We start from the raw sequence: 27928 nt of genomic DNA, 5'->3' as shown, positions 1-27928 counted from the left end.
TCTAATCCATTTTAATTATCTCCTCTTAAAACTGAGTTTAAGTAGCATATGGTAATCTCACCATACAATGAGTGAATTATATATTACCACAGGCATGTCTTGGTCCCTGAAGATTGACTCTTCAAGATTTAAAACAGTTCAAAACAGACTGTAAAAAGAAAGAAGCAGGATGTCTTGTAGAGAAAAAAATACGAGAAATGGCAGAATAACCACAGGAAAATAATTTTCTCGATCAGTGAAAGGGAGGATCATTTTGATTCTTACAGAGCTATAGTACCATTTCTATCCCTGCCAGCTTTGGTGATGATGAATTCCACACATGAAATATACTGCAAGTGATTCAGAAAGCAAATTAAAAGTAGCTTTTGATGGGGCATTCAGGGTGTTAGTTGTTGGCTACATTATCAGTGCATCAGCATATCATGAAAACATTGCTTGATACCATGAAACATGAGACCATGCCTTATCTTTCAGAACTCTGAGCATGAGGAGGATTTAAGAGTAGTCTGAAAAAAACAGTATATGTGCTCAGCTGAATATTATTCCCAGTTTATCCTTGTAGTCATTGGTTTGTCTGAATATGATCAGAGTTCAATTATACGAGTTTCTGTAATAAGTTTTACAACAGTCCCGGGAACACAAGGCAATGTGGAAGATTACATACATGTTTTATCTCCCTAGTTTACCTTATAAGGTGTTTGATTTAACTGGCAGTCAAATCATTCAAGTTTCCTGTGTCCTACACTGGAAGTTTGTCTGTTAGGTTACCCTTTGCATGGTGCTGACTGGGCTAGGCAATTCTGTATCCTGAGGTTCCCTTTTCCAGTACTCCTTGTACACGCTTCAGCTGTGACATTTGACCAGAAAAAGGAGCAACAAATGTAAACCTCTTATAAAGTGTTGGATTTCTCTGACAATCTCTGTCTCTACTCTCCTGAGAAATTGAAAGCAATTTGACTGAAATGAGTCTGGCCCAGGTCAGCTGTCTGGTGATCACTGATTTGTCCCTTTTTTATTGCATGCTGGTAAGAAAACAGAAGCACTGGAAGGTGCAGTAGCATGGCTGAGACCTTCCTGTCTAAAAATGAGCATGAGGGGCAAGACAGGAGCACAGACAGGAGAGGCTGTGCCATTGAAACTGGGTGCAGATGCCAGGACCTTTTAACTCTAGTCCTGTCTTTGTCAGTCTCTGCCTACTGTGTGAACTTGAAGAAATCACCTGAGCTCCTTTTTGCTGTATGTGGATAGGGAATTCCTGATGCCCCCTTTGTAAAGCATTTTGAAACGTCTGGTTGCAAAAAATGCTGTGTGTCAAAACACACTGATTAACAGACTTACTCTTTGTTAGCCAGAGCACTTCTCCAAAGACCCCCATGAGGCTTACCATTAGTTTATTGCAAAGAGTTCTACTGAACTGGTTTAATTTTATGATTTTTTTTTGTCTGTCTCTCTGTCTCTCTCTCATTGGTACTGGGCAGGTGAGAAACCACACCAATGCAGCATCTGTTGGCGCTCCTTCTCTTTAAAGGATTACCTAATCAAACACATGGTGACACACACTGGCGTGAGGGCCTACCAGTGCAGTATCTGCAACAAGCGCTTCACCCAGAAGAGCTCCCTTAATGTGCACATGCGTCTCCACCGCGGGGAGAAGTCCTACGAGTGCTACATCTGCAAGAAGAAGTTCTCCCACAAGACCCTGCTGGAGAGGCATGTGGCTCTGCACAGTGCCACCAACGGCACGCCTGGAGCCGCCGGCACCGGCGCGAGGGCTGTCCCCGCCGGCGTGGTGGCCTGCACGGAGGGGACCACGTACGTCTGCTCTGTCTGTCCAGCTAAGTTTGACCAAATCGAGCATTTCAACGACCACATGAGGATGCATGTGTCAGACGGATAAGTAGAATCTCTCTCTCTCTCTTTGTTATGAACAACAAAAATAGAAACAACAAAAAAAGCTATGGCACTAGAAATTAAGAAATTATTTTTGTTTCATTTTTACCTTTATTTTCCTCCTTTTTTTTGGGTTCATTTCGTTTTGTTGTTTTTTGTACTACATGAAGAACTGTTTTTTGCCTGCTGGTACATTACATTTCCGGAGGCTGGGTGAATAATAATTTTCCCAGCCTCCCTTGGATGGTGGCCTTAAGGCCAGGTAGTGCTTCATGAGCTCCACTGGTTGGATCTCTAGCTACTGGCCTCTAAATACAACCCTTCTTTACTACAAAAAGCAAACAACAAAAAAAAAAAAAAAAACCACAAAAAAATTTTAAAAAACAGACAAAAATAATTTAAAAAAATCTTTTTTCTCACTTGTGAAGAGCACTACAAATAAAGAAACAAAACAAAATATATTACAAATCTACAAGGCCTACTGTCATTATAAGTACACCGCTTGCAGTGTTTCAATGGACATGATTCACATTGCTGACCGCTTTTGGACTTCACAGTATCCAGTTAGAACTGTGGAATATTTTGCTTCTGGTTGAGCAGCAACCAGAGGAAACAAGGCCCTGCTGGTTTCCACCACGTGTCTGCTTTCGCACACACACACGCATCCACAAACACACAGAAAGGGCTGAGGGGAATGCAAGGCAGTGTGGCTTGGATAGTGTGGAGTCCCTGCAGGATGAGGAAAAAGAATCAGAGGTTCCTCACCTGGATTCTGCTCCATGCCTCGCTGTCCAGCGCACCCTCCCTGCTGCTTTTCTCGTACCACCACCACCTTATAGCAGAAACCAAGAAGATTCAGACAACGAGCAACGGTGGCTTTTTTGTAATTTATTCAGTGTCTTCGCTGAGCACAGGGCCTCAGCACAATCAAGAGGGACTTTCACAGAAGGCAAAGAGAAACACAGAGGAAAATCAAAGATATCAGAGGTTGCAACCTATGGATCTAGGTACAAGAGAAGGGTTAGTTCCCACAATCTTTGCAAAAAAAAAAAAGTTGCATCAGGATTTATTCTTGTGGAAGAAAGAGGAATAGAGGGTGGGAGGGGAGGGGAATAATAATTAAAAAAAAAGAGTTGTTGGGACTTTTTTAATTCAAAATTTTATAGAGGGGCAAAAGTGACGTTTACCAGATAGAATGCTGATTTTTTTAATATATTTACAACAGTATTTGTGTAAAAAAACAAAAAAAGTGAGATTGTTAAAAGTAATTTTTCTTTGTTTTCTCTTTTGTTTTGCATACACTGCCACTAATATCTTCTCTTTTATTATATATATGAATATATATAAAAATATATATTTTATTTTAAATTGAGACTGTTAAGGTTAGCTAACCTGCTTCCAGATAGAGGGGGGGAGGGGAGATGATCTTGATTTTTATTTTAAAAAAGAGGAAGGATGTTTTCTTTATTTTCTTTTCTAGTATTATTCTCTCTGTTTTCTAATGGAATCAAGAATTACCTGGGTCGATGAGGGGCTCTGTGAAGTCATCTGTGAGATTATCTACTAGTTTTGTGCATCCTGCAATATCTTTTGAACTGCTACTTTGTTTTTTTGAATTACATGGTTCTCTTTTTGGCTCTTACCAAGCTTCTGTTGTTTCTTTTTTGGTTCCATCTCAGAATTTATTTCTGCTGAAGGACGTTTCCTTTTGAGAAAGAGATTTTTCTAGCAATGTTCCCTTGTTTTTGGGGATGATATAAACTGTAGTCTTTCTTCTTTGAAAAAGTAATGAAAGTTTTGAAGTGTGTAATAACTAGGATTTCCCTTCTTTTTGGTCACTGGACAAGAATTAATCTGCTGTATTGTTGTCTCATCCCTGCCTTGCTCGCTAGAGAGCTTCCGTATTTGTGTGGGAATCGGATCCTGCCCCCAGTAATTTGTGCTGATGCCAAAACAACTTAAAACGTTACCATTGCAAATAATCTTCCCTTCATTTGCAAAAAGTCTGACTGAAGGGCCACATCCCACATTCTCTGCATAGACAAAGCTATGAAAGGAATGTAGGATCAGTGTGAAAGATTGATTCCTGATCTGCATATATATGTTAGTGTTTTGTATTTTGTTTTATTGTGTTTGGACTGATGTTCTCCCTAGTTGTCTTCTGTGTATCTGTGTACGAATTTTTCCCCCAAAGCCAACTCCCAAAGTACATGGGTCCTTAGTTCAGTTGGATCAGTGTTTGACACTATCTTTGTCTTGCTTGAAATCCATATGAGGACTTACACCAACTGCACTCTGGACTTCATATTTTAGGCAGAGAAGAAGCACCTAACAAAAATATGCAAAAAGGAAAAAAAGAAAAATTGCTAGTTTAGCTTTCATTTGTGTCTATATTTAAATTAAGCTTTCTTAAGTTTACAAAACTTTTTGCTTGTGAACACTGAGCATTTCACATGAGACATTCTTTTATGCTGGACAGCTTTCTGAGTATTGACTTGGTAGATCTCCATATACAATTTTGCATGTTCTTTACACCTGCGGCTTCTCTATCAGATGCCCGTGATTCAGTACAGGTAACTTCATCCATATGTTCTGTGCCTGTTCCATTACCATTTATTTGGGGGAAAAAACCTGACAGGTGGTTCAGTCTCAGAATCTTTCTGTACCCTGCAAGGTACTGTTCAGCAGATCCTAAATGCTGAAGCCCAGATTCTTGGCTGCAATATGCAGCATAGAGAGACCTTGAGGTGAGTGCCAGAGCAATTCAGTCTTTTATAAGGTAATGTCTTTCTTTGTTGCCAACTTGTTTGGGTAGTTCAAGGAGCTGGAGAAGGAGCACAAGTTCATTAACAAATATTGTTTTAATAGCCACACTGGTAAAAGCAACGCAAAGCAATGTAAATCAAGACATGAAAAAACAAAGCCCAAGACACAGAGGGAGAACTGATATCTGCCATTTAGACACACTAAATCTATACAGAAAATAAGGTTCTGGAGACTAGAATGCAGAAGAAAATGAGGAAGGTGAACCTAGACAAAAGGATTGAAAGTTCTTTTTCGGGGAAAGGAAGGTTTTTTCCTGAGATTGTTTGTATCAAAGAATATTCTCCCATATGAGGAACTAGTGAACAATTTTACCCAACTTACAAATATGTAGCTGCTTATTTGTCATCTGAGGTTTGGAGAAAAGCTGTTTAATTTGCCATTGTAAACCTGGTGAACTGTAGTCAAGATGTAGCATATTCTGGAATATACTTCTGATACCAGAAGAGATATGCCAGTAAACATGAAATAAGAATCATGATCTACGTCCACCAAAATGCAAATACTATCCAAATTTTAATCCTTCAGTTTTCATCCTTCCCTAAATCAAAGCATTATCTTTGAAATGCCAATTTTTATAAGTTCTAATAAATTTGAAGTGAATTAAAGATAAGTTGTGAATGAATGAATGAATGAATGAATGAATGAATGAATGAATGAATGAATGATGCCAATTAAAAAAAACAATAAACATAGTTCTTAAAGTAAAGCAAAGGCATACTAACTAGATTGAATTCTGAAACACTTGTCAAAGAATTTAGGCCTAGGTCTTCAGAAATGACTGCCTGTAATATAAACTGATTTTGTTGGACTTCCAGATTCAATCTTGTAAAACATGGAGCAACTTGCTGCATGCCTGCTAATGTGGCTTAACGTGCTTGTCAGGTCATTCTGAATTTGGAAGCTCAAACATAGCCCCCTTTATCTTTTAAAGTGTTAGATTCTCTTTGGCAGTTCTTCCTCCCATCTTTGAAATACTTATTTGCTACTTGGAAACAACTATAATATCTGAATGTTACAGCTATATTCAAGCTTCATATATTGCTACAATATGCCTTTGCAAAAGGAATAGCAGTCACCGTGATCTGGAAACTGCTGCTGACAATGTTTGAGCGAATCTCTCTCAGTGTGCTTGAAAGGCTTCCTTCAAAACACCCAGGGAAATGATACAGATGAGAAAATGCAGACTGTAGCACACATCCTTTTGTTGAAGCATGCAATATCCTGCATTCCTTGAGCTTGATTCTCTCTTTTGCTAAAGCTCTCTATATTGCTTTGGTGATGGAAAAGGCCATTAAATAGAACATAAATTCAAGCTTACAAGTCAAGGCCTCTCTGCAAGGCATAAGTGCAATAAAGGAAGCCTTAGAGTGAATGAGAAGTGCCTTCTTGTACTGCTGCTGAGGCTGGTGAAGTGAATTGGAAATGTAGGACTGGCTAGAAGCAGATCTCCCCTGTGGTCCATCTCACCCAATACTGCATCTCTGCCATGTGGCGAGTTAGAGATGATTTGAATGAAGATGAAAGACCAGTGTTGGATTATTACAAAGCAATAAGCCTAAGGGAGAAGATTTATTATATAATCCTCATTAGCTATTTCTACATATAAAATACATATAAATACAAATAAAACATGTATTTGCCTGCAACCTAAAGGCATAATAATTCATGGCTTTACCTTTTTATCCCATATAAAAATTATGTACTGTGGCAAATAATTCTCATTGTCCTTGAAAGATCTAGCTTATTCATTTTTAGATGGCCTCCATGATTTCCTGTGAAAGTGAGTTCCTCCTGTTAATTACCACATTGTTGAAATTATTGCCTTTCAAATTTTTTTTGTTGTTCATTAAAACACCCTTATTCTTGTATTATATGAAATCACAAATCAGAGAACCAAAATTTAACTTCTCTTGCCTATTTCATTGAGATCTGCCTCTCTCTGGGAAGCTGAATCCACAAGGAATGCAGGACCACAAGCTCGGTGTCTGCTGAATAGCAAGGAGAGGGCAGCTCCTGAGCGTGTCCGTGTGTGTTTGGGGCATGTGCATTAACAAGGTTCTCCTACAGTGATCTCTTGCAGGGTACTGGCAGGAACAACTCATAAATAATGGGAACCTAGCAGCACAGTAACTGCTCTGTAAATTGTAATATGATATTTCAGTCTGGTCCCTCCTCTCATAAAACCACATTAATAGTCTCTCTTAATGGAAATAGATGTAGGTGTTTTGCAAGAACTGCTCTGAGGACACTTTCTCAATATCCATCATGCTTCTACTAGGCCCACTTCTGGCCCATGCTGTTACTTTCAAAAACAGCTCAAGTTCCCAGTAAGGTAGAAGGGAAGAGTGGCATTTAATTGACTTTCTAAGTGAATGAGACTTCCCTTTGCTCGAAGACCAAAGAACCCAAGTGGAGCCTGGGTTTTTCTTCTTTTGATTTCTTTTTCATCCAAAGGAGAGCTGAGTGTTAACCCACGTACCATTAGCACCCCACTTCTTGTCAACCCCACTGACTGCGTTCAGTTGACCTTGAGGTACTTGATTAATGCTGGATTACTGACATGGTGGAGGAACTAGTCTCTTGCCTTTAGTGAGTATTATCCCAACATCTCCTGTCTCCCGTAGTAATGAAACAAGTCCCATAGGGAGAAGGTACAAGACATACTTTTTGTAGGGATGTCGAGTCCAATCCAAAATCAGAAGCACCCAAATAATTTCAAACATAATCAGTATGTCATAGATCTGTGACTCTCCTGACAGTCCTATGCTAAGGAAATCCTCCAGCTCTCACTCCTGAAAATTGTTTGCTGCTCAAAAGGAAAAAAATAGCACGAGCCTGGAAAAGAGAAGGGTCCAGGTAGACCATCAAAAGCCTGACAAGACAGCTGGAGAGGGACCTTCCACAAGGGCATGTAGTGGTAGAACTGGGAGGAATGGCCTTAAGCTGGTGGAGTGTAGGTTTAGATTAAATATTGGGAAGAAGTTCTTTATGATAAGGCTGGTGAGATACTGAAACAGGTTGCCTAGAGAAGGTGTGGGCTGTAGGTGTTCAAGATCGGGCTGGATGGGGCTTTGAGTAACATGGTCTAGTGGAAGGTCCCCTGCACATGGCAGGGGGCTTGGAACTGGATGATCTTTAAAGATCCTTACAAGCCAAACCATTCTATAATTCTATGATAATATCAAATTAGCACCTAGGGGTTGTTCTGCCAAGAAGGACTATGACTTGATAATCAACCCTTTTAATTAAGCATCCAGGTCCTCTGAGCCATTGGAATAAACACAATAGTAAAGAGTCAGCAGGTAGCCTAACTGAAGCAGTATCTGATTGGCCTGAAGCAAAACAGCTACTTTCACTTACCCTGATTTGTTCTTTTACTGGCTGTGAAAATTCACGAAGGAGGTATAAAGTCATGAGAACTTGGCCCTGAGAGGTTTTGAGCCTCGTCTTCTCCCAGAAGGTTTGTCTTCAATTGACCACTAAATAATCAGAATTCTGCCGAAAAAAGGCTTATGAGGGAAACTACAGATAACACATTAAGTCTGGAATCTTGAATTTGTAAATGCAATGAACACATTTTCCAGCACTTGGCAGTCCTGCTGACAGAAACCAAATGCAGGTAGAAAGACCTTGCAGAGGGGCAGGTGCTGAAAATGCCAAGGGTCTGCAGCATGGCCAGTAAGACAGGCAAGTGTATAGAGGTGGCCTGGTGCTGGATACACATCCACAGGGGCTGGTTCTAGCCATGCCAAGTCAGTGTTCTTGCTGCTGTTCACCTTATTTTCATGCAAGAAGTAATAAGCTCTCAGCTGGTTTCCTTTAAAGCTACTCAGTGATCCAGTTCATTTCAGCCAGAGCAAAGAAGCCCCCGTATTTTCACAGATCACTAAGCTGGAAAATATAGAGAGCGTTTTAGGTATATGCATATTCTTCAAACTGACAAAATAAAAATGTGGGTTATGCCTTCTCTAGCAAAAAACAGAGAAATTTGGTCCACGAGGGACACAACCTGTTTGAAACAGAGGAACACTTAACTCTCTTAGACCTATTGTTATAAGGCAACACAAGGGGGAATCTTTGTCTTGTTTTTCTAAGAACATATGTAAATGAGAAACAAGATGTGTTAGGTATTAGTGTGTATCCATCTAATTATTCCCAGTGCTGATAACTAATCAATTATATTAGTGCCTCTAAGAGTAGAGAAAATATTATGCTTTCATTGTTGTTATTTCTGCTCCCCCTCAGCTATAGATCAGGAGTACCTAAGGTGGAAAGAGCTACACAAATGAGAAATTTTGGTGAACAAAAGCATTATTTCCCTGTGTAGGTGTGCCAGTATCTGGACAAATGTCCTCTCTGAGTTAGAAAGGATATCTAACTGTAGATAGGATACTGTTAGATAATTTTAATTCTAAAATTATGCTTCTAGTGAAAAAAAATGCAAAGTTAAATATTAATCAATATTTTTTCATTATATATTTAGCAGTGTTGCTGATCATTTTGTATTTTAGCCTCTGCAGTAGCATTTGACTCACAAGCATTAAGAGAGAGTTCAAGACAGGAGAAGCAGAGATTACTGATTTACTGTGAAGAAGATTGAAAAGTAAATTGAACCCGTGTGCTTTAATTCGCTATTCATGCTGCAACTAATGTGCTTTAATTCGCTATTCATGCTGCAACTAAATTCAACTAAAGAGTTTCCAGGTTTATTTTAAAATAAAAGAAGACAAATATAGTCTACACATCCTTCTAGCAAAGTCATATCAGGAGAAAAGTAAATCATGGTTTTTAAATGCCAATTTCCCCTAGAATTGTTCATTAATAGCTTTTAAAATAAAAGAGGCCAGTTCAAGATAAGCAGAACTCTAATGTTTTAACACAGTTATTCACGTTACACATGATCATAGTTTCCACTACCACCTGAACTTCACTGACTTTCCCCAAAGTCAGTGAACTGAGATTTTTGTGCGCAGCCACATATGCCCAAAGACACTCTTCATGTTTCCCATAGGAAAAGGAGAGTAGCACTGAGGTAAGCAAACCAATCACAGAATCATAGAATCATTAATGTTGGAAAAGGTCTCTGAGATCATCGAGTCCAATCATTAACCCAGCTCTGCTAAGCCCACCACTCAACCATGTCCCCAAGTGCCAAATCCACACCTGTTTTGAGCACTTCCAGGGCAGTGTTTCCACCACTTCCCTGGGCAGCCTGCTCCAATTTTTCTTCCCTTTTAGTCAAAAAATTTTTCCTAATATCTAACCTGATCTTCCCCTGGTACAACTTCTGGCCACATCCTCTCATCCTGTCACTTGTTAGCTGGGAGAAGAGCCTGATTCCCACCAGGCTACAATCTCGTTTCAGGTAGTTTTAGAGAGTTCCCCTTTAATCCCCTTTTTCCCAGATCCCTCTGTAGAACCTCCTAAATACTTTCTTAGCTGTATTTTAACACCCCAATTTACACATTTTTCCTCAACTATTTTTCAAAAAGCAACATTAAGATACTTCCTTGGGAAGTAAATACACTACAACCTTGAATACACTACAGCCTCATAGACAATTGCTTTAAAACAGAAATACATCTAAGCAGTATGCAGTGTGTTTATGTTTGGTATCTGTAGCAAAGTTTCATCTAAAATGTTCCCTTCTTACAAAAAATATCATGTTTTCCTCTTTGAAAGGGTAGGGAAGAAGGAATGTTAGTGAGGCATAGTGATCTCTTCATATTGGATGGTGTTTTTCTGCTGTTTCTTACTTTGTTATACTTCCAATTTTGTTCCTCTTCCAAAGTGATTTCTTTTTGATTGGTTGGTTGGCATCAGCTCCCTATAAAACACTGGAGAGTAAATGTTCTTTCTAAATCAAATTAATAATATGGAGGCATGGCTATGTGATTTGACTCTAGCTTCTCCAGTGCCAGTGAAATTCATGAAAGAAAATCCAGTGAAAAGCTACTTTCAAGGGACAAATTCTGTTCTAAATTTCCATCAGCGCAACCCGTATTGGCACTTTTGGGATTCCATGCATGTCACTGCAGATAAATACAGCCCCTTTGGATAGTTTAGCTGTGATATCTTTTAAGAAAAGCATATTCTAAAAATATCCTTTGCTACAGCAGTACCATTACACAAACAAACGAACTACCAATATCCCATCATATGTGAGAACTTCTACCTAGTTCAGCCCAAAGGGGCATTTATTTTTGTTTTCACTCCTCATGCAAACTTTCTTAGCACTTGAGCCCTCTCTGAGCTGCAACCACCACCGGCATCCCTCATAAATTCTCTCTGTCACATTGGGCTCAGGTATTACAGTACCCCATATGCTTTCATGAGTTCCCCACTGGAGCCTTTCCTGCTGGAAAATCTGGTACCAGTGTAACAAAGCATTGCTTACTTTAGGTATTTTCCAGACAGAACTGCAGACTTCTACAGTGTTCAGTGTTTCTACTGTTGACTTATTGGTGATTTTTTTGCCAAGTTCACAGTGGCACTCAAGGAATGTGCAGAGCTCAGTTAGGTACTTGTTGTGTTCACCTGTCTGATTCTGCAGTGTCCTGTTCCTACAAAACAGGCAGGTATCTTTCTGAGATTTTTTTCCTACAAACTGGACAGATACCTTTCTGAGATCTAGATATTAAATAGGCACCTTTTCTATTTCATTTTGCTTCTTCTCTTTTTGCCACCTGGATATTGCCATATTCTTCATTAAACCACATAAAGCCCCCTAGAAGTTCAGCCCTCATGTTGAATATATACTTGATTAGAGAGTATCATCACATTCAAGAAACAGGATTACATTTACCCAACTGCCCAGCTTTCTTTTAATTTTTCCCATTTAGTCCTTTACTTTCATTTGTCTTGTAGGCTGTTGGTACCTATGGGATCTTTGAGTAAAATCACATTATATTGCCTGCGCGTGTGTGTGTGTGTGTGCGTGCAGTTGTATGAGCGTGCATGTGGATGTGTGCATGTGCAGGGACAGCCAGTTACCTGTTCCTGCCTTTACATACTGGCTGCTAATTGAGTGTGTGGACATGCATGGTTTTGATGCAGGGAAGGCTTTAGATGAAACAAGGATTACAGCATTAACTCTGGAGCATTGGCAGGTGACTAATGAAAAGCAGGTATACTACTCATACACTATATATGCACACGTATATTCATAAAAAGCAGTCCGTTAACCAGATGCTCTTTGCTGGATGTTTGCCCAAATTAGATGTTTGCCCTCATTAAAAATGTGACACCCAAATTTGGTCCAGGATATTTTTGTGAGTATCCATTCCGAAAGGAAGGCTGAAGTGTGCCTCACAGGGCCTTATGTGGTCTTTCAGCCACAAAATAAATAAAACAGTCCATCTCAGCAGGCTTCACTAGCAGAGAGAGGCATCCATGGGGGATGACAGTCCTGGAACAATACTGTTGAGTTCAGTCACTTGTTTCCATTGAATTTCAACATGTCTACCTTGCAAAGGAATAAAATCCAAGCAAAATAACCTGCCTGTTTGCTCCCTTAAAATAAAAGTAAAAAATTATCCTTTAATTAGTTAGCAGCACAATATATTGATAGACTCTAAAATACTCCAGGTCTGGAGTCTCTAGTTTCCAAAACACCATGTCAAACAGCTCTTTCCCCACCTCAGGTACTCTGAAACATACTGATTGAGTAATCCATTCCAAATGTGCAATCGCTAACAAATAGCAAGTAATGTTCTCTGCCTTGGTCTTTGCCAAAATCTTTTCAGGATCATGGTTAGTGTGTCTAGAAGATTAGCAGATATTCAGGAGGAGGAGAAATTGGTCAGTAAGATTATTCAGTATGTAATCCATGAGAGCTGCAGGATTTCTAGAACCCATTTTGCACCCATTTAGTTAGTGGGATGAATATGTTTAACTACAGCTGCCTATTTTGGTATCATGCTAGCCCTGAAAGCAGCATTTTATTCTTTTAAGTCTTTTGCCTGACTAGGGGATTTTCCTTGTTCCAGAAAGGGTAATTAAAGATTTAGTAGGATACCTTTTTTTCTTTCATTTTCAGTCATAAAAATGTGAGTAAATATTCTTCTCAGATTGGTGGCATATCCCTTCCCCTTTTGAATAAGACTTTAATGCAACAGTTTTGGCTGGTTGATTTTTGGGTGAGATTTTTATTTTGGTTTGGGGTTTTCCTTTGGTTAAATGTACATTGTCTCTCTATAGTCAAAATGTCTGTGATTGTAACAGTATGTATTTCTTTTACTGGAGAAAATAGACTTTTTGGTTTTTGTTAACAGTACTAGTGACTTTGTGGAAAATGACAAGTTGCTATTTAGATCTGCTTAGTTAAGTACAGTGCACTACAATACAGTATTTCTGAAAGCTAGAACATACAGTACACAATATATATAGCAATTCTATATCAATATATATACATAGTATAATCATTTAACTTTTGCATCTGCTTACAATCATAGAAAAATAATTTTTCACATGTATCATTCACAACCCAATCAACTGCTGCATCTATTTGGAGCATTTACCAATAATTATTACAGCTCTATTGTGCTTTTTCATATTATTAGCTTCTTTATTGTCTTCACAAGCATTTTTTCAGGCTTTTTTAAAATCTCTATGTAGTAAGATGTAGAAAACTTTTTTTTTTAAGAAAAGGTAAAACAGTATTAGGCTCTACAAAAAATTAGAGATTGTTCCCTGCTATCCTTTCATATCAAAAGAACAATTAATCAAGACAAATATCTATTAGCTCTCTTCCTAAGATGTCCTGTTATTTCATTTCTAAAAGTGTATGTCAGACTTTTCCTCTTCCATTCCTAGCCTTGGAGAAAGATGCCGAAAGTGGTCTCTCACTCCTTCCAAATCCTGTTTCTTTAAAGTTTTAAGATTTCCTAAAATTCTCCGCTGCACTAGGGTGAGGTAGAAGAAACATTGTTCTCTGTATAGTTACAAAGAATGTGGCCAGGGATTGAACAAGAAATACCTCCATCCATGACTATTAATATATTCCAATTGAATCCTTATTTATCCACTTGATCACCCCTTTTTCAAATGAAAACAACCTCTGAAAGTTTTAGTTTCAATTCATAAGTTCTTCTAGATGAATGTTCCCTTTACCATCTTCATAGTACATTCCTGTTGGTTTTGAATTTTGGGTCAGTCCCACTGGACTTCAATTGTCACCACGGAACTGCTGAAAAAGATGTCACTAGTGATATGTCAACGTCTAGATCCAAAAGCCCAGAAACAGCTGATTGACACCAAAGCCTCATGAGTTTGGGTGTCCTTTCTGTATTCTCACCTTGCAACAGATGGCTCAGGCAGCAAGCCTTGGTTCAAAATTAGTAAGAGTGCCAACTTATTAGAGTATGGAAATTTATGTTGGCTTTTCTATATATCAGGAATATCTAATTTGGTTGATGTTTATTCTTTGGTGGATAACATATCACTCCTAAATGAAACCATTTAAAATCAAGTGGATGGGGGTTGTGGAGGAGGTATTAATTTTGTCGCATTTCTCCTAACTGTGAAGACTGGAAGAAATGAGAGATGGTCACGTCAGTTACAAACCATTTTCACTGAGAATGAGCAAATCTGTGTCACTGCAAATCAATAAAGTTTTTTTGGAGTAAGAAGAGAGGGAAAGAGTTACCTATGCCACAGCTTGGGATATTAAAATGAGAACTTCAAGAATGGGAATTATCAAGTGCTGGCGTTCCTAACAGTCTCCTGTCATCTGCCATTTGCACGTACGTGGAGGCCACTACCACATTCTTTTTCTTTCTACTTACAGTTTAAAAGTTATGGTCTTCCAGCAGTGATTTCTGAGTCTGGCTTTCCTTTACTCTGTGTATACCCATTTGTAAGGGAAGGAGGAGACTATCCTCTCAATATTAGTTACACAAGTAACAGAACTAGATTATTTCGTGAAGGATGGGCTTTGTCCCATTAAGCCAAATAGGTGCCATTTCCCAAATTAATTCCAGTTAGCTGCTGCAACAGAATGCTGATTCAGTGGTCCACATTTTCTGACCATGCTCTTTGCTTTTCCTTTGACTGAATGCTGAATCATACATATTTTTGTAGAGAGTGTTCTCACTTGAGTGAGAATACCAGATCATTTAAATGGCTTCATACCCATTCCACACTTGCCCTGCTAATCCTTTGTAAGGTTCAGTAATTCATTTAGCATAAATACTAGTTTAATGTGTTTCTTGATTTAATTTCTTTGTTGCCTTTTATTTTTCCTAATGCTTTTTTAAACACCTCAATTCATTTTGCATGTTATACAGTTTACAGTTTATATTTTTAGGCTAAGAAGTGGTTTTACAAACAGGATGGTACCAAACAGGTAGATTATCCACACTAGAGATTGTACTTTTAGAACGCAGTGTGTACAGATACAATTGCCTAAGGGAAAGTGAAACTAACAAATAATCAGCTGGTGAACACTATTTTAACATATCTTCTACATAAAAGACAGTCAGTCATTTGTGATTCCAGAAATCTTGCTTTTTTTGAACATGTATCCTTTCTTTTTTGTTCTCTGAAGAAATACTCATCTTGAGAATTGTGATGTTTTAAGAAACTCATTTCATATGTGCATATTTTCTGCTTTTCTAAGGAGAGAGAAAACAGAAGGTGATATCAATTTTACAGTTCTAAAGATTCTTGCATTGGCGACTTTCCTTGAATGATATTAACATCAAGGGAAGGCTGTCCAAATATTAGCTTTATTCTAGGATGTGGTTTTCATTATTACTTTCATTTTCCATCTCCTTGTTGACCAAGTGGACTTCCAGGGCTAATGCAAGCAATGGTCTCACGTTTCAGTGGTCAGCAGCATTTATATTCAGCTCCTTTTTGCACTTCTTTTGTGTTTTGTTCAGCTTCTGAGGAACACAACAGTTGAAGTAGGTAACACTGTCACCACAAGAGGGACAGTGCTGGTACAGAAAGGGATTTTAAAGCTCTTTGCTGCAAAGTTAAATAAGAGGAGAGTCCCCCACTTTGGGGATGTTTGCACCAAAGACAGGGGGCCTCCCAGGAGAGGGAGATGCTTGAACTCCATACAAGGGACTTGCTCTTCACCTGTTCCACTTAGAGGAAAAGACTGAATCTCCAGTATCTGCTGCTGCTCTTTTTTTTTTCTTCTTAAGTATGAATAACTTGTAAACAATTTATAGTTCCTATTTATTGGTGAAAGAAGTGTCACCACATTTATTGGAGTCAGAACTATTTCTTCACAAGTATCTTCACAAATATCTTCATTGTCTGTCGGGGTGTCCTGTTGCTTTTGTCCTAATGCCAGGATGTAGCTTGGACTGCTGTGAAACTCACGGGAGTCCTTTAAATCTGGAATTTATTCCCAATTTTGTATGTTCTGAACAATCAGTTCCCTAGATCCTTGCTCCAAAGTTCAGGTTCAAAGAAATTCTCCCAATGAGTTAAAATGGAAAATTGCTGATTTCCCATTGCCTCCACCAATAATGAGCTTCTGTTTGTAAAACATAATAAAAAAAGCTGCTCAGTTCAGGCAGGACATACTGCATGACTTTGCTTGCCCGCAGTGAGGTCCATGGTTAATCCTGAAAACTGATTGGACCAATAATCTGTGGGCCAAATTCTGCAGGCAGGACTCGCATGCCCTTTTGTTGACTTGAGTCCATTTTCTGTGACAGAGAAAGCATATGTCCTCCTACAGAAAGCTGTAGTCCTGGAAAATAGTTTCATGTACATTATTTAAGATGCCACAGAACTGTTCCCCATAATTTAGCCTGTTTCTGCCCAAAGTTTTTACTACTCATAAAACTGACTCAAGATTTGATTTCACTCTACCAGGCAGATTTTGCCTGTGTTGAGGGCTGTGTGATTACATAGTCTCATATTCTCTCCTTCTCACTGAGAGACTTAATTAAAAAATGTCCTACAGAGCGTGACAGTTGCTTGCCTTTATACAAGGCTTGGAACTGGCTTTTTTCATAGAGTCCTAAGTAGCTTTGAATCTTTCTTTGGGTTTGATTGATGATTATATGTTTATTTTAAGTAATCAAATAGTGAGCCACAACAGGTAGTGTATATACATGATTCATAGCAATCCCTTTTCCCTAATTTACACCCTTGATGTGTCACTTTTGAATTGCCAAAACAGTGTAAAAGCATTTGGGTATTGGATATTTGGAGTTGATTCCAGGTTTCTGACTGCTTCACCCAGAATTGCTCTGGCCACACATTTGCTGTTATGGTAGCCACATATTTATGTGGGTAAAGTAAATTTGTTTCTTTATAATATCTGATTATGTAACTGCAAATTCAGGCTATACATCAAACTCTTTTGGTACACTTTTTAAAAGTGCTACTGCATTTGGTGTGCAGGAGGATAGACAGCATGAACAGCATTTCAGCAAAAAGGTAGGACCCCCGTGAAGTACATGCAGCTGAACAGCAAAAAACCTCATTGCTGCTGATTATTGTGGCTAAATTGAAGTTTGTAGGCTTTACAGAACAGCTGGCAAGTGTTACTCATTTTTTGTCCCATGTATGCTCAGGCATGTGTTGCATCACTGTAGCTCTACACCCAGAGACAGTGGGTTTAGGTGCTGTCCCTTTGCAATGCCTAGTGATTCCATTATGTGCTCTTTATTTTTCATTATAGGCTCATTGGTAAAGATAAACAACAAAAGTCCTTGCAGTCTGGCATTTTTAAGGTTTAGAGGTAGATATTCAGGATGCCTCCACCCCTATTTAGATTCTTTTTCTTAGGTTATTTCCTTGTTTCTATGCATGGGGATGAAACAGTGCACTTGCCTGGAGGGAAGGATGCAGTATCTTTGCAAGAAAAAGAAAATTGAGAAAATTGCTTCTTGGTTGTAATTTGGTATATCTGTTGGTATCTGCTTTTGTTTACATTCTGGGGTGGGCTGCCATCTTCAACAAGGGCCTGGGAGCGAGGGAAGAGGCAGAAGGTAAGAGGAAGCATGTGCTTGAGCCCAAGTGAAGCAGCATGCAGTATTCCTTTATATACTGAGCAATTACAATGAGATTAGTACAGCAGCAGCAGCATTGCCCTGTTGTGTTCCATTTTCCATACATTTCCTTTTCTTGCTCCTCCTTCTCTGTTATGGCCTCTTACACTGTTTTAATGGCTCCCCACACCCCTTTCCTGTAATTACAAGGGTTTGATTGAGGCTCTTCTGGGTGTCCAAATTGAAGTTATAACCTCCAAACTGGTGAATACCCCAAAGTCTTTGCTGTGTTTTCCCAAGTGATATCCTTACGAGTGGCAAGCCCTGGCATATGGTTTGTTGATTTTTTTTTTTTTGTTAAAAGAGATAGATAGGCTAGGGGAGGTGTGATCTGACTGGGATTCAGTAACCTGCTTGCCTTTGTAATTAGTGAGCTTTATTTTGATTTCCTTTTAAGTTTTCATTTTGAAGTACCTAAGAGCTTATATGCCTGTCATTAAAACTCCTGGTTTTCCCACCATAGCCCTAGATGGGCTGTGAAAAAAAAACTTTTTATATATATCCCCAAATATTTGCAGGATGGTGTAGGGAGTTGTTCATTTACGTGTGTGCCTACATGAGCAGAAGAAAACTGAAGTTAGTGTTGCTCTGTCCAATTGTTTTAGGGTGGCCAAAGAGAGCTGCCACTTTGAAAAGTTGATTGCACTACAGAACCCTAGCTTGGGCACTGTTAAAATAGGGACTGTATATTTGGAACAGGGAAGTGCTTTCATTTTTCTTATCCACACACATGCCCTTTGCAAGATGTACCCTTGCAAAGTTTGCATCAGACAACTCTGTGTAAAACCACTACTGACCTTTTTTTGCTGTATCCATTTGGTTCTCTCTCCTTTCTGCAGCCCCCAAACAATGGCTTGTCTCCTTTCTGATTTCTGTCAATTGACTTTGGTTTTGATAAATGTCCTATCTGTTAATGAGATCTCCACATTGACTGGGAGGAGAGAAAAAAAGGCATGTGAAAGTGTGGCTGGGAGACTGCAAATCCCCCTTTGTTTAGGGGCATTCATATACTAGCTGTTTTCTTGGGGGCTGGGTGGGGTGGGGAGGGAGTTTGCGCTTTTTTGGTCTGGATAAGGCTTTTTATTTTTGCACTAAGTATGACTGCACTGCACTGCATTGCACTACTGAAATGTATTTACATGTGGTGGGATTGGAAGGGGCCAATTAAGCAGGAAGGGAGGAAAGAAAGGGATAGGCACAGAAAACAGGATGTACCATAAACCTGACCGGGTTGAAAGAGAAGTGAGGTTACCTGAATTTTAAGCAACTAGTCAGACACTGAGACAGCTGTATTGGATACCTTCTGTTAAAATAAATTAAAAAAGCACTATAATAGAAACTGAAGAGGCATCATGAGTTTCTTGGTGCAACAGATCTTTTCTCCCCTTTTTATAGAGAGTGTTGTTTGGAGCTGTGAGAAAGTTAAGAGAACTGCTCATTGTGTAACTTGCGTAAGGCTTCACCATAAAGACACAAATTCCCAGTTCCAATGTCAAAACTGTGTGGTTGGATAGAATCTCTTCCAGAGGTTTGACTATGATTAGTATCCCTTCAGGAAAAGCAGGATCTCTCAGCTCAAAAGTGAAGTCTCAAAGCAGACTTTACCAAAGGGGAAGGTCACTGAAATAAAGCATGTCTTTCTGAGGCTGTTATGGGAACAGTGCAATAAACAGTCATTCTGAACACTCAATTACAGGTGTTCCACTCAAGCCTTTGGGGTAGAGGAAGCAGGAGGGACATTTGGGTAAAAAAAATGTGGTGTGGAATTCAGTACATACAGAAATACTCCTGCTTAGACAAAGGTGCTGTCTAGCATTTTAAGTTCTTCTCTCTGATTTCTCTCCTTAAACAGATAGTCTAGCATTGTGAAGGCTTTCAGCTGGAACCAAATAGAATCCTAAATTGGAAAGTATTTTTACAGTCAAGATGCATGTTGGCTTATGCCTTGGTCATTAATTTTGTAACAAGCATACTATGAGAAAAATGACAACAGTAGCAATGTGCAGCAAGATCCATCTCTGCTATAGCTCTTTGTGATCTATGAACTCTCAAAAATTTGTGTTGAATCTCTTCAGTAAGACTATAATTGCAACTTTAGCCAGACGGTAAAACAGGATCCTGAAAAACATTCTCTAGAGAAACTGGGAGAAGAATGTAAAACATGAGTTCATCTGCTTTGGTCCTGTAGTGGAGGGATCACCTGCCTAATGTACCACGGGGTTTCAAGGACAAAAAAGGGGATTACTAAGAAAAGAATTACTAAGAAAAGGCTAGAGTAATTGGGGGACTAGAAATCTATTAATGCCCCGAATTTCAAGTTAGACTTGAAACTAAGGTATTTTGGCTTCATTGGTACCAAGACACAGGTAGTACAGACCTCTCACAGAGTGCACAGTGCAAAGCAGATTGCTGCTGCTCAGTCTCTTCGGCTGCCTCCTTTGACAAAAGTGTCAAGAACTAGAGAAGGAGTGGTATGCAAGGGGCAGGTGTTGGGTGGGAAGGAACAAGTCTGGAACAAGGAGAGACTTTGGTGTTAAGGATGTGTTGTTCTGGTGAGCTTTGAGATTTCCACTCTTAGATTCCAGCCATCCTGGCTTGAAAGGACTGGAAGAGAAGGACTGGAGATATGCCCTGATGTACTGTTAGATTAACTACTGAATGACTCTTCCCTTGAAAGCAAGTGGGACAGTAGAACATGCAGCCTGTTTCTTTGTCATCTGCAGGAACCCTCTAAGATGAAAGCCACTGGAAGGTCAACTTCCAGTAATGAGTCAATGGATGCCCAACAAAAACACAGTTCATTTGAGAGCTAGCATAATACAGAGGCAGGAGAGCACCTTTATTTTGTAAAGTGGCATTTGCTTCCATCAGAGTAGTGGCAGCTACAGGGCTGTTATACAGGAGGAAATTAAGTCTGTCTGATGAAGTTAATTCATGTAATGAGCCAATACTCCTGGTTTTTGCTTAGGTAAGTTTTTCTTTGCTTCCTTGTTTAAGGCAGATGCATTTATTGCTACTGTCAGAGTAGATTTGCATTGTCAAAGAGGAATAGTGGACTGCTCCAAAAAGAAAAAGTGAAGCTGAGGGTTTACTGAGCCTGCTGTGTCCAGAGTGCCTTTCCTGCTGTGGTAAAATAAAGAACTTCTGTAGGTTGAGCTGTTCTGGCTGACTGATTGCTGCATATTCCTCCCTTGTGGTCTGACCTGATGTCAACCATATTTGGACAAGGAGAGGAACACTGCATGTTTGCAATGCTGTGATAAGATGCCATTTGCACTAGTTTTTTAAAAGTACTGCAACCTGAAGAAGTGGGCTTTGAGCCATGCTCCAAATCTGGATTTGAATTCAGCCTGTTTAAACCAGATTCCAGCTGACTCAGTTTCAACAGAACTGTCTAGTCCATGTAAACAGGAACCAAACCATTTTTAAAAAGGCAAATTCTAGCTTATGTTCCTACTCGGTTACAGTGCTCAACCACACCAGTTCCTGGGCAAAGTGTGATTGTATAGTTTCAACGGCTTTTAAGAAAGTTGTTCCTTTTTACATGGTCAGTTTGAAACTAGTGTAACTGGAACTACATTTAAATATAGCACAAACTCTTTTTGTTTTTCAGCATGGTACTATAGCCCCATGTAGACAGTGCTTGACTGAGAAACCAAGGATAACTTGAGGTTTATTTTAAGAAGCCAAAACATATGTTGCTGACTAGAGATGCCGCATAACTTAATGCCCTATTTTTCTCCAGATGGAGAAACACTAACTTCTGTAATTCTTCTCCATTTGTCATCCTACTTCATTGTTGCACCTTTTGCCCAAAATGAAAATCCCTTTGGCCAGTGGGCGAGATCCAAAACAGAACTTTCCTGTACTGTTTGATCGTCTTGTTTCTGTATGTTCCTTTCCTCAACATTGACAAGCGCTACTGAGGATCAGCTTGAGTTTTTGCTGGGATGTGGCATAGTTACTGTTCAAGAAAATGCTAGTGATATTTTCAGCATTATAGTAATTTCAGAGCTTACCCGTGAGGAAAATGTTACATTTCAGAAGTTCCACAGGAAAAAGAAAATGCCAGGATTCACGATGGAGCTTCAGCCACAGTGCTGTAGCCAAATTGGTAGGGAATGCATTTTTGGTGACTGGAGATGCTGACATTTACAAAAGTAATTCAAAAGCAGCAGAGAATGTATGCTTTCTCATCCCTGCTGAACTAAGAGAATTTATACTAATGGAATGATCCCAGGGTAACCTGTCAGTGTTCATCACTTTTCCGCTAACGGAGGAGGCTAAGCAACTGTCACATCACCTTATACAGTCTGAGTTTGCTCCAGAACTGCTCCCCAGTGCCCTGCCATCCATGTGCCCTCTCTCACTGATCCTGGCATCCCACTGGCTGAGGATTTGTCACATCAGCCAAGGTGACCAAGAGATACACTTGGCCTCACCTAGGAGCTTTCTACCTTTTCTTTTCCTTTTTGTTTTCTATCAAACTAGGTGTGCATTTAGTGGTGAAGTAGATGTCAGGTTAGCTGTTGTTCCAAATGACAGAAATGGCAAAGCCACATGACAACTGAGCTACGGTTGTCCTCAAGGATATTGGTAAAGGTGAAAGACCAGGCTCTAGTTGGTGGTGTAGTTGTAAACCTACATCTTCTGCTGCTTGCCCCTCCAAACTTGTTTTGGTCAGCTATGCTGTTGCCCTCAAATATGCTTTGTGTGTGAAAAACTGAATGCAGTTGTTCTGTTGTCTGTCTTCTTCCTTCTGCATCATGGATGTGGCACCAACTTACTCTCACAACAAGCTTGAGTTTTGTTTTGCTGTTGTAATTAACATGTAATTCTACTGTAGACCAAAAAAATATGAAAAGAAAAAAAAACAGTTTCAAGACATAAAATACCAGTGAGTGAAAGGTGAAAAATTTAGGAAGTGAAGGTGTGAGAGAAGCAGTGGTTAACTGTGTTAAGTTAGAAATCTCAGAATAGCCTTACGTATTTCTTAACCAATGCTTACCAATCATCCAGTAGTGGGGTTAGATAGCTTTCTTGGCTCATTCGTACCTGTATCCTAATATATATATATATAAATAATTTTTTAAATTTTTGTTTCTTTGGTATTGCTGTTGCACATCATGTTGTCTTTTATAATGCCTGATTTTTATTGTATTGTACTTTATCGGTCTGTTTTGGTTTTGTTTCCTTTTGAAGGATGGGAAAAGTAATGTTTCCTTTTTGTTTTGAATTTATAAGAAAAAAATGCACTGGAAGTAAACACAAACATATTTTGCCATTTTAAAAAAGGAAAACACACAGCCACGCAGTGGAAAAGGCTAAGAAAAAGCTCCCCTCTTCCTTCTTGTGATGGAAGCATCCTTTAAAAAATATGCTAGAAAGAAAACTATCTCAAACAGAAGAAGAGAGAAGCCTTTTTGTTCCTAGCTCTGCCATCTGGAGTATTTTATCACAGTGTTCTGCAGGGTTGGTCTCCTACATGGCCAACAGGCATAAAATCCAAAACCACATGTGTCAAATTCATCCCTGGTGCAAGCAGATGTTATTGCAATGAAGTCAAAAGAGGTACACAGAGGATGGATTTAGCCACATGCATGCAGATACAGCTGCCTTCCCATAGTACCCAACTCCCCACTGCTAGAATTTATTGCTTTCAAAACAGTTGGTCTTTTGGCTGTGTTAATTGCATAATATCCCTTGAATATTTTTCAAGGTAGGCAAAACACTTTCCCAGTGAATAAATCAGTTCTGGATGCACCTTGGTGTGACACTTTTTGCCTACGAGCTTTCAGCTGTTACCCACTCCCGGCCGTGAACTGATGTGATCTATCTCTGGCTTGCCTTTGCCAGAAAAATGGACTTGACTATTAAGCATAGTAAAACTTTCACATATTTAACTACTATGATCCAGAAATGGCCCTTGCACTTTTAAGGCATATGGAAACATCCTCTCTGTCTTTCAAAATGGAAAGAGTTCTTTGCAAGTGAAACGTCACGTGCGCACACACACCCACGTGTGGTCCTGGACTCCTGACCCCAAATTCTTCCCGGATCTTTCTGTGCCCGGCAGTGTCCTGTCTCCATAGTGCCTGATCATTTGAGTACAGCGGGGCAGAGACTCATGTTGAGATGAATTCAAAAAGCATACATTTTAAAAGACAGATGATTTTCCTGTTATGCCAGCATCTTCAAATCCCCATATCAGCTGATGGGTTTCCCTAACCTGACGACTTTCAATCAGTTGTTGAAACATTGGCTTTCTGTGTTTTGTTTTCTAAGGAGGGAATGTGGGGTAGGGAGAATAATGAGGTGTTGTTTGTAACTTCACAGTCCTGATAGTTGGTTTTTATCTTCCATATTTTATGCAAAAACAGACATTATAAGTCAATAAATAATTGTGCCCTAGGTTGAAAGTTAAGTGTTCAGGAAAGGAAAAAAATGGTTGGCATTTTTCTACATTTTTGTGAAGACTCTTTTGGAAAGGAAGGGTACATATTTTTGTTGTGTAGTATTTTCTATTTTTGAACGCATTTTCTTGGTACAAGACTGTTTTGTGGAATTTTTTTTTCTTTTTGGTGAACACATTATTTAAAAAAAAAAAAAGAAAAGAAAGAAAAAACTAATTGAAAAGTTTGCCCTTAAGGATATGCTGCAGTTTTGAGGTTTAACATGAAAAAAACATTCAAGACGCGTGTTAAAAGTTGGGGAATTGTATTGTTGGGAGTTTTTTTGTAATTGTTACAAGAAGAAGTTTGTAGCCACTGCTGTTTATTTTGTTTCAGATGAGTAAGTAAAGGGATTGTTCTTGTGTTATTCTTTTTTAAAAAAAATTATTTATGAAATGTCACAAACACTGGACTGTGAGTTTGTAGGGAAGCATTTTACCACCCTGTGTCTTCATCGAGCTGTTGGTGATCCTACTTCTCATTACTCTGCCTTATGATCTCCTGAGCAACTTTGGAGGGGATGGCAGGAGGGGGAGAGAGAAACTGAATGCATTTTTTACTTAGAGAGTTGGGGGAAAATTAGGAAACAGTGTTTTGCAATTTTAAAGCTGGACCATCAACTCTACTCCTTCTCCCAACTACCACAGGAATGAGAAAGGCTTTATGGTACCTGGATGTGGCAGTGTGCAAGGGGAAAGTGATTAAGAGACATGATGCTCATAATGACCTCTGTAAATGACATCTGTTTCTCAGTCAACAACTCCCTTGGTTTGCCCTCATCCCGCTAGTGGCTTTTGTGAACAACTCACCAACCCCACTGAAACCATGGGCTTTGTTTGCATTTTTCATCAAGCCTTCTTGGGCACCCATGCAGGGGGGAGTGACCAGCAGGGAGCACTATTCTGTTTGATCACTGGTCCAGATTTGAGGAGGAGTAGAGGCTGAGAGTGACCAAAGAGGTGTGCCATGTTCTTAATATTTGAAGAACAGGCTTCAAAGACTAAAGCAGTGCTCCAGGTGTTCATGGGACTGGAGAAAAGGGAAAGAGGAAGACACCAACAGCCATAACAGAAACTGGAGATATGTAACTGGGCTATATTTGAGACCAACCAGATACTTTTCCTTCCTGGACAATAATGCAGCCAAATCTTGAGACTGTCAAGCAGACAGAAAGCTGAATGTGGCCTTCATTTTTCCTGCCTTTCCTTTTTATTCTCCCACTTCCTTTGCCCTGAGATTTCTTCTCAGTGAGCCCCTGCTCCACTGAGCACTTTTTTGCCCTCCACCTAAACTGCCCTTGCTTTCAAAATGTGAGTTTATTCAGGACTGAGTAAAATCATGTGCCTTCTTTTCCCCCTTTTGTAATTATACCAGCCTCCTCCCCTTCCCCAGCTTACACGTGTGAGAGACAACAGGAGGAGGCTCTTTAGAAGTGCTACCTGTCTATAGGTGTCTAATAAAACAGTAAGGTGGTGGTGAGAAGAAGGGGAGCTGGGAGCCATGAGCTCCTTTCCCTTTCCACACGTAGCAGGTCTTCCCAAGGAGACACCCACCACCACCTCATCAGACACTCCTCTCTCCTACAGTGCAGCCATAGTGAGCATGTGGTGGCTCTTCTCTCCCATTTCAATCCTAGCTTTGTGAAGCACTCACTTGATTTCAAATCATGCCGTTTTCAAGCAGTCACATTGACAAGACAAATGCAGTTTGTGGCCTTATCAAGATGACTTAAACCACTAAAAGAAAAAAAGGCAACTCATTTCCCTCCCAAGGTTTGTGTCACTTCTAAAAACCCAGTCCACCGCAGTTTAGACTCCTTTAATCTCAGTCCATTTTGATGATGGTGGCTAAAATGACTAGCCTAGAACTTAAATGCTGGACCATCTAATCTCATGTTTTCTTTGCTATTACCCCTACTGTCTGCTTGCTTTTCTCATTTTCAACTATACTCTGCTTAATGAGGCAGCCTAGCCTTTGGTGAAAGGTAGAAGAGCCAGTGGGATCCTGGCACAGGGAAGGTAGTTCATGGACATTTTAGCAAGAGTAGGATATATTAGCTGCCACAGCAAATGCACATTATGATGGGCTAACTGCAGCGTTTTAGGGCAAATGAACCACCCAGTTACTGGAACATCACTTGTTCCCAGGTCAGAACCATGGAGAGAAAAGAGCACATTGGCACAATGGAAAAGCGGCTCACAATCCACAGCTGCTCATGGGCGAAGACAGGGACCCAAATGCCACCCAGCTTCTCTGCACACTTGCCCACTGCGCAGTCAGTGTCCCTGACTCCACAGAGGAGCCAAATTTGCTGGAGAAGCTTTTCTGATTGTAAGAGTCAGTGCAAAGCAGTCCCTGTGAGGTGTCTGTCTGTCTGGCAGGCAAGGCCAAGGGTGGGTGCTCACCTGTGCTGTTTTCCTGCAGAGCAGGAAGCTCCATACAAGCTTTCCTGGAGCTTGCCCTTCTAGAAATCCACTTCTAAAACCTGTAGCACCTGGGTGGTGGAATGAAAAACCTCTCAATTGCTTCCATAAATGATCCAGTAAATGTAAATATTCTGGGTGGACTATTGGAAGTTTCTTTTTTAGGCTCAGCTCTAAAGCCTGGGAGGAGCAGCATGGGAATGGTGTTTTTATTCCCCCTCTCCCAGTTAACAAGTCTGCATGTGTGCACATACATCCAAGAGAAAGGGTGCATTCCTACCCATCTTTGGTGCTGAGGGACTTAAAACATTTGTCCAAAGCTTACATTTGACACATTTAGAGAACATAAGAATAGACTCTTAGCACATGCAATATTTCCCCCCACAAAAGGGAAGGGGGGAGGAGAACAATGTGGGCAGTTGGGATTGTTAGGGTTGGATTATTTTGCATCTTTTGTAAAACTGTAATTTTAACAGTGCCTTATTCCTAATAGATGCTGGCACTTGGGACACACACACACAATAAAAGACAGAACTAGGGAGTGTCAGATGGGTACATCCATAAGACAGAGATCATTAATCATCATAAAGGAAGCTGTATTGGGAATGACACGGCTGTGTCAGAATTGGAAACAGTTCAAATATTCAACCACTAAAGCAATTTCCCTTCCACCACCTCCTGCCTTCCCTCCTTGCCAATGGTGCTGCCCAAGAATAGCTGCCTACACCGAGGCCTGTCACTGCCCCATTTGCTTTTGGCATTGTCACGTCCAAGGAGTTTAGCATGGTCATGCTTTTCACTGCAATCATGTTTTCCATGGGGTATGTGAATGCCAGTTATTTTGCTTTAAATGCACTTTAAAAAAAAAAAAAAAGAAATCAAATCAAAGCTCCAGACTGTTTCAAATACATAGGGGAAGACAGTGCATATGTGGTTGAACCCAGTTGACTTTATCTCCAGTTCCAATGTACTCCATGCAGTGTGTATGTATAGAACAATGTGTATGCATACAAACACATGTCAACCTTAAAAATCAGCAGACTAACCTTTCTCCTTAAGCTCATGAAACCACATGCTACACAAACACAGCAGCAGCAGAGGAATTATGGTTGGGCTCTTGAAACAGATCACAAAAAATAAAAACAAATACTTGGTTCTTTCTGTACGTTCAATAATTACAGAAGGAATTGGGTTGTAACCAGAATAAAAAGGAACGGTGCTAAATGAATGAATGGGCAAAAAAAAAAGAAAGAGAAACAAAAACTCAGCCCAATAACACAGTTAGACTTTTATGCTAATTTACACATTGGGTTGGTTA

General features: G+C 39.7%; 1 protein-coding gene across 5 annotated transcripts in view; it reads left to right on the top strand.

The window, feature by feature from the left end:
• The window catches only part of ZBTB20 (zinc finger and BTB domain containing 20), a 121427-nt gene extending 93554 nt beyond the window's left edge, over positions 1–27873 (top strand). For all 5 annotated transcript variants that reach the window (XM_074534747.1, XM_074534749.1, XM_074534748.1 and 2 more), the window contains one exon: positions 1479–27873. In XM_074534747.1, the coding sequence (XP_074390848.1) occupies positions 1479–1897 (419 nt within the window). In that variant the 3' untranslated portion in view covers positions 1898–27873. The remainder of the gene's footprint in view (positions 1–1478) is intronic.
• The last annotated feature ends 55 nt before the right edge of the window (positions 27874–27928 follow it).

The sequence above is a fragment of the Zonotrichia albicollis genome, chromosome 2 (genome assembly GCF_047830755.1).
Source record: "Zonotrichia albicollis isolate bZonAlb1 chromosome 2, bZonAlb1.hap1, whole genome shotgun sequence".
Classification (NCBI taxonomy): Eukaryota; Metazoa; Chordata; class Aves; order Passeriformes; family Passerellidae; genus Zonotrichia; species Zonotrichia albicollis.
The sequence above is the reverse complement of the archived record's forward strand: the minus strand, read 5'-3'. Positions and strand labels throughout refer to the sequence as shown.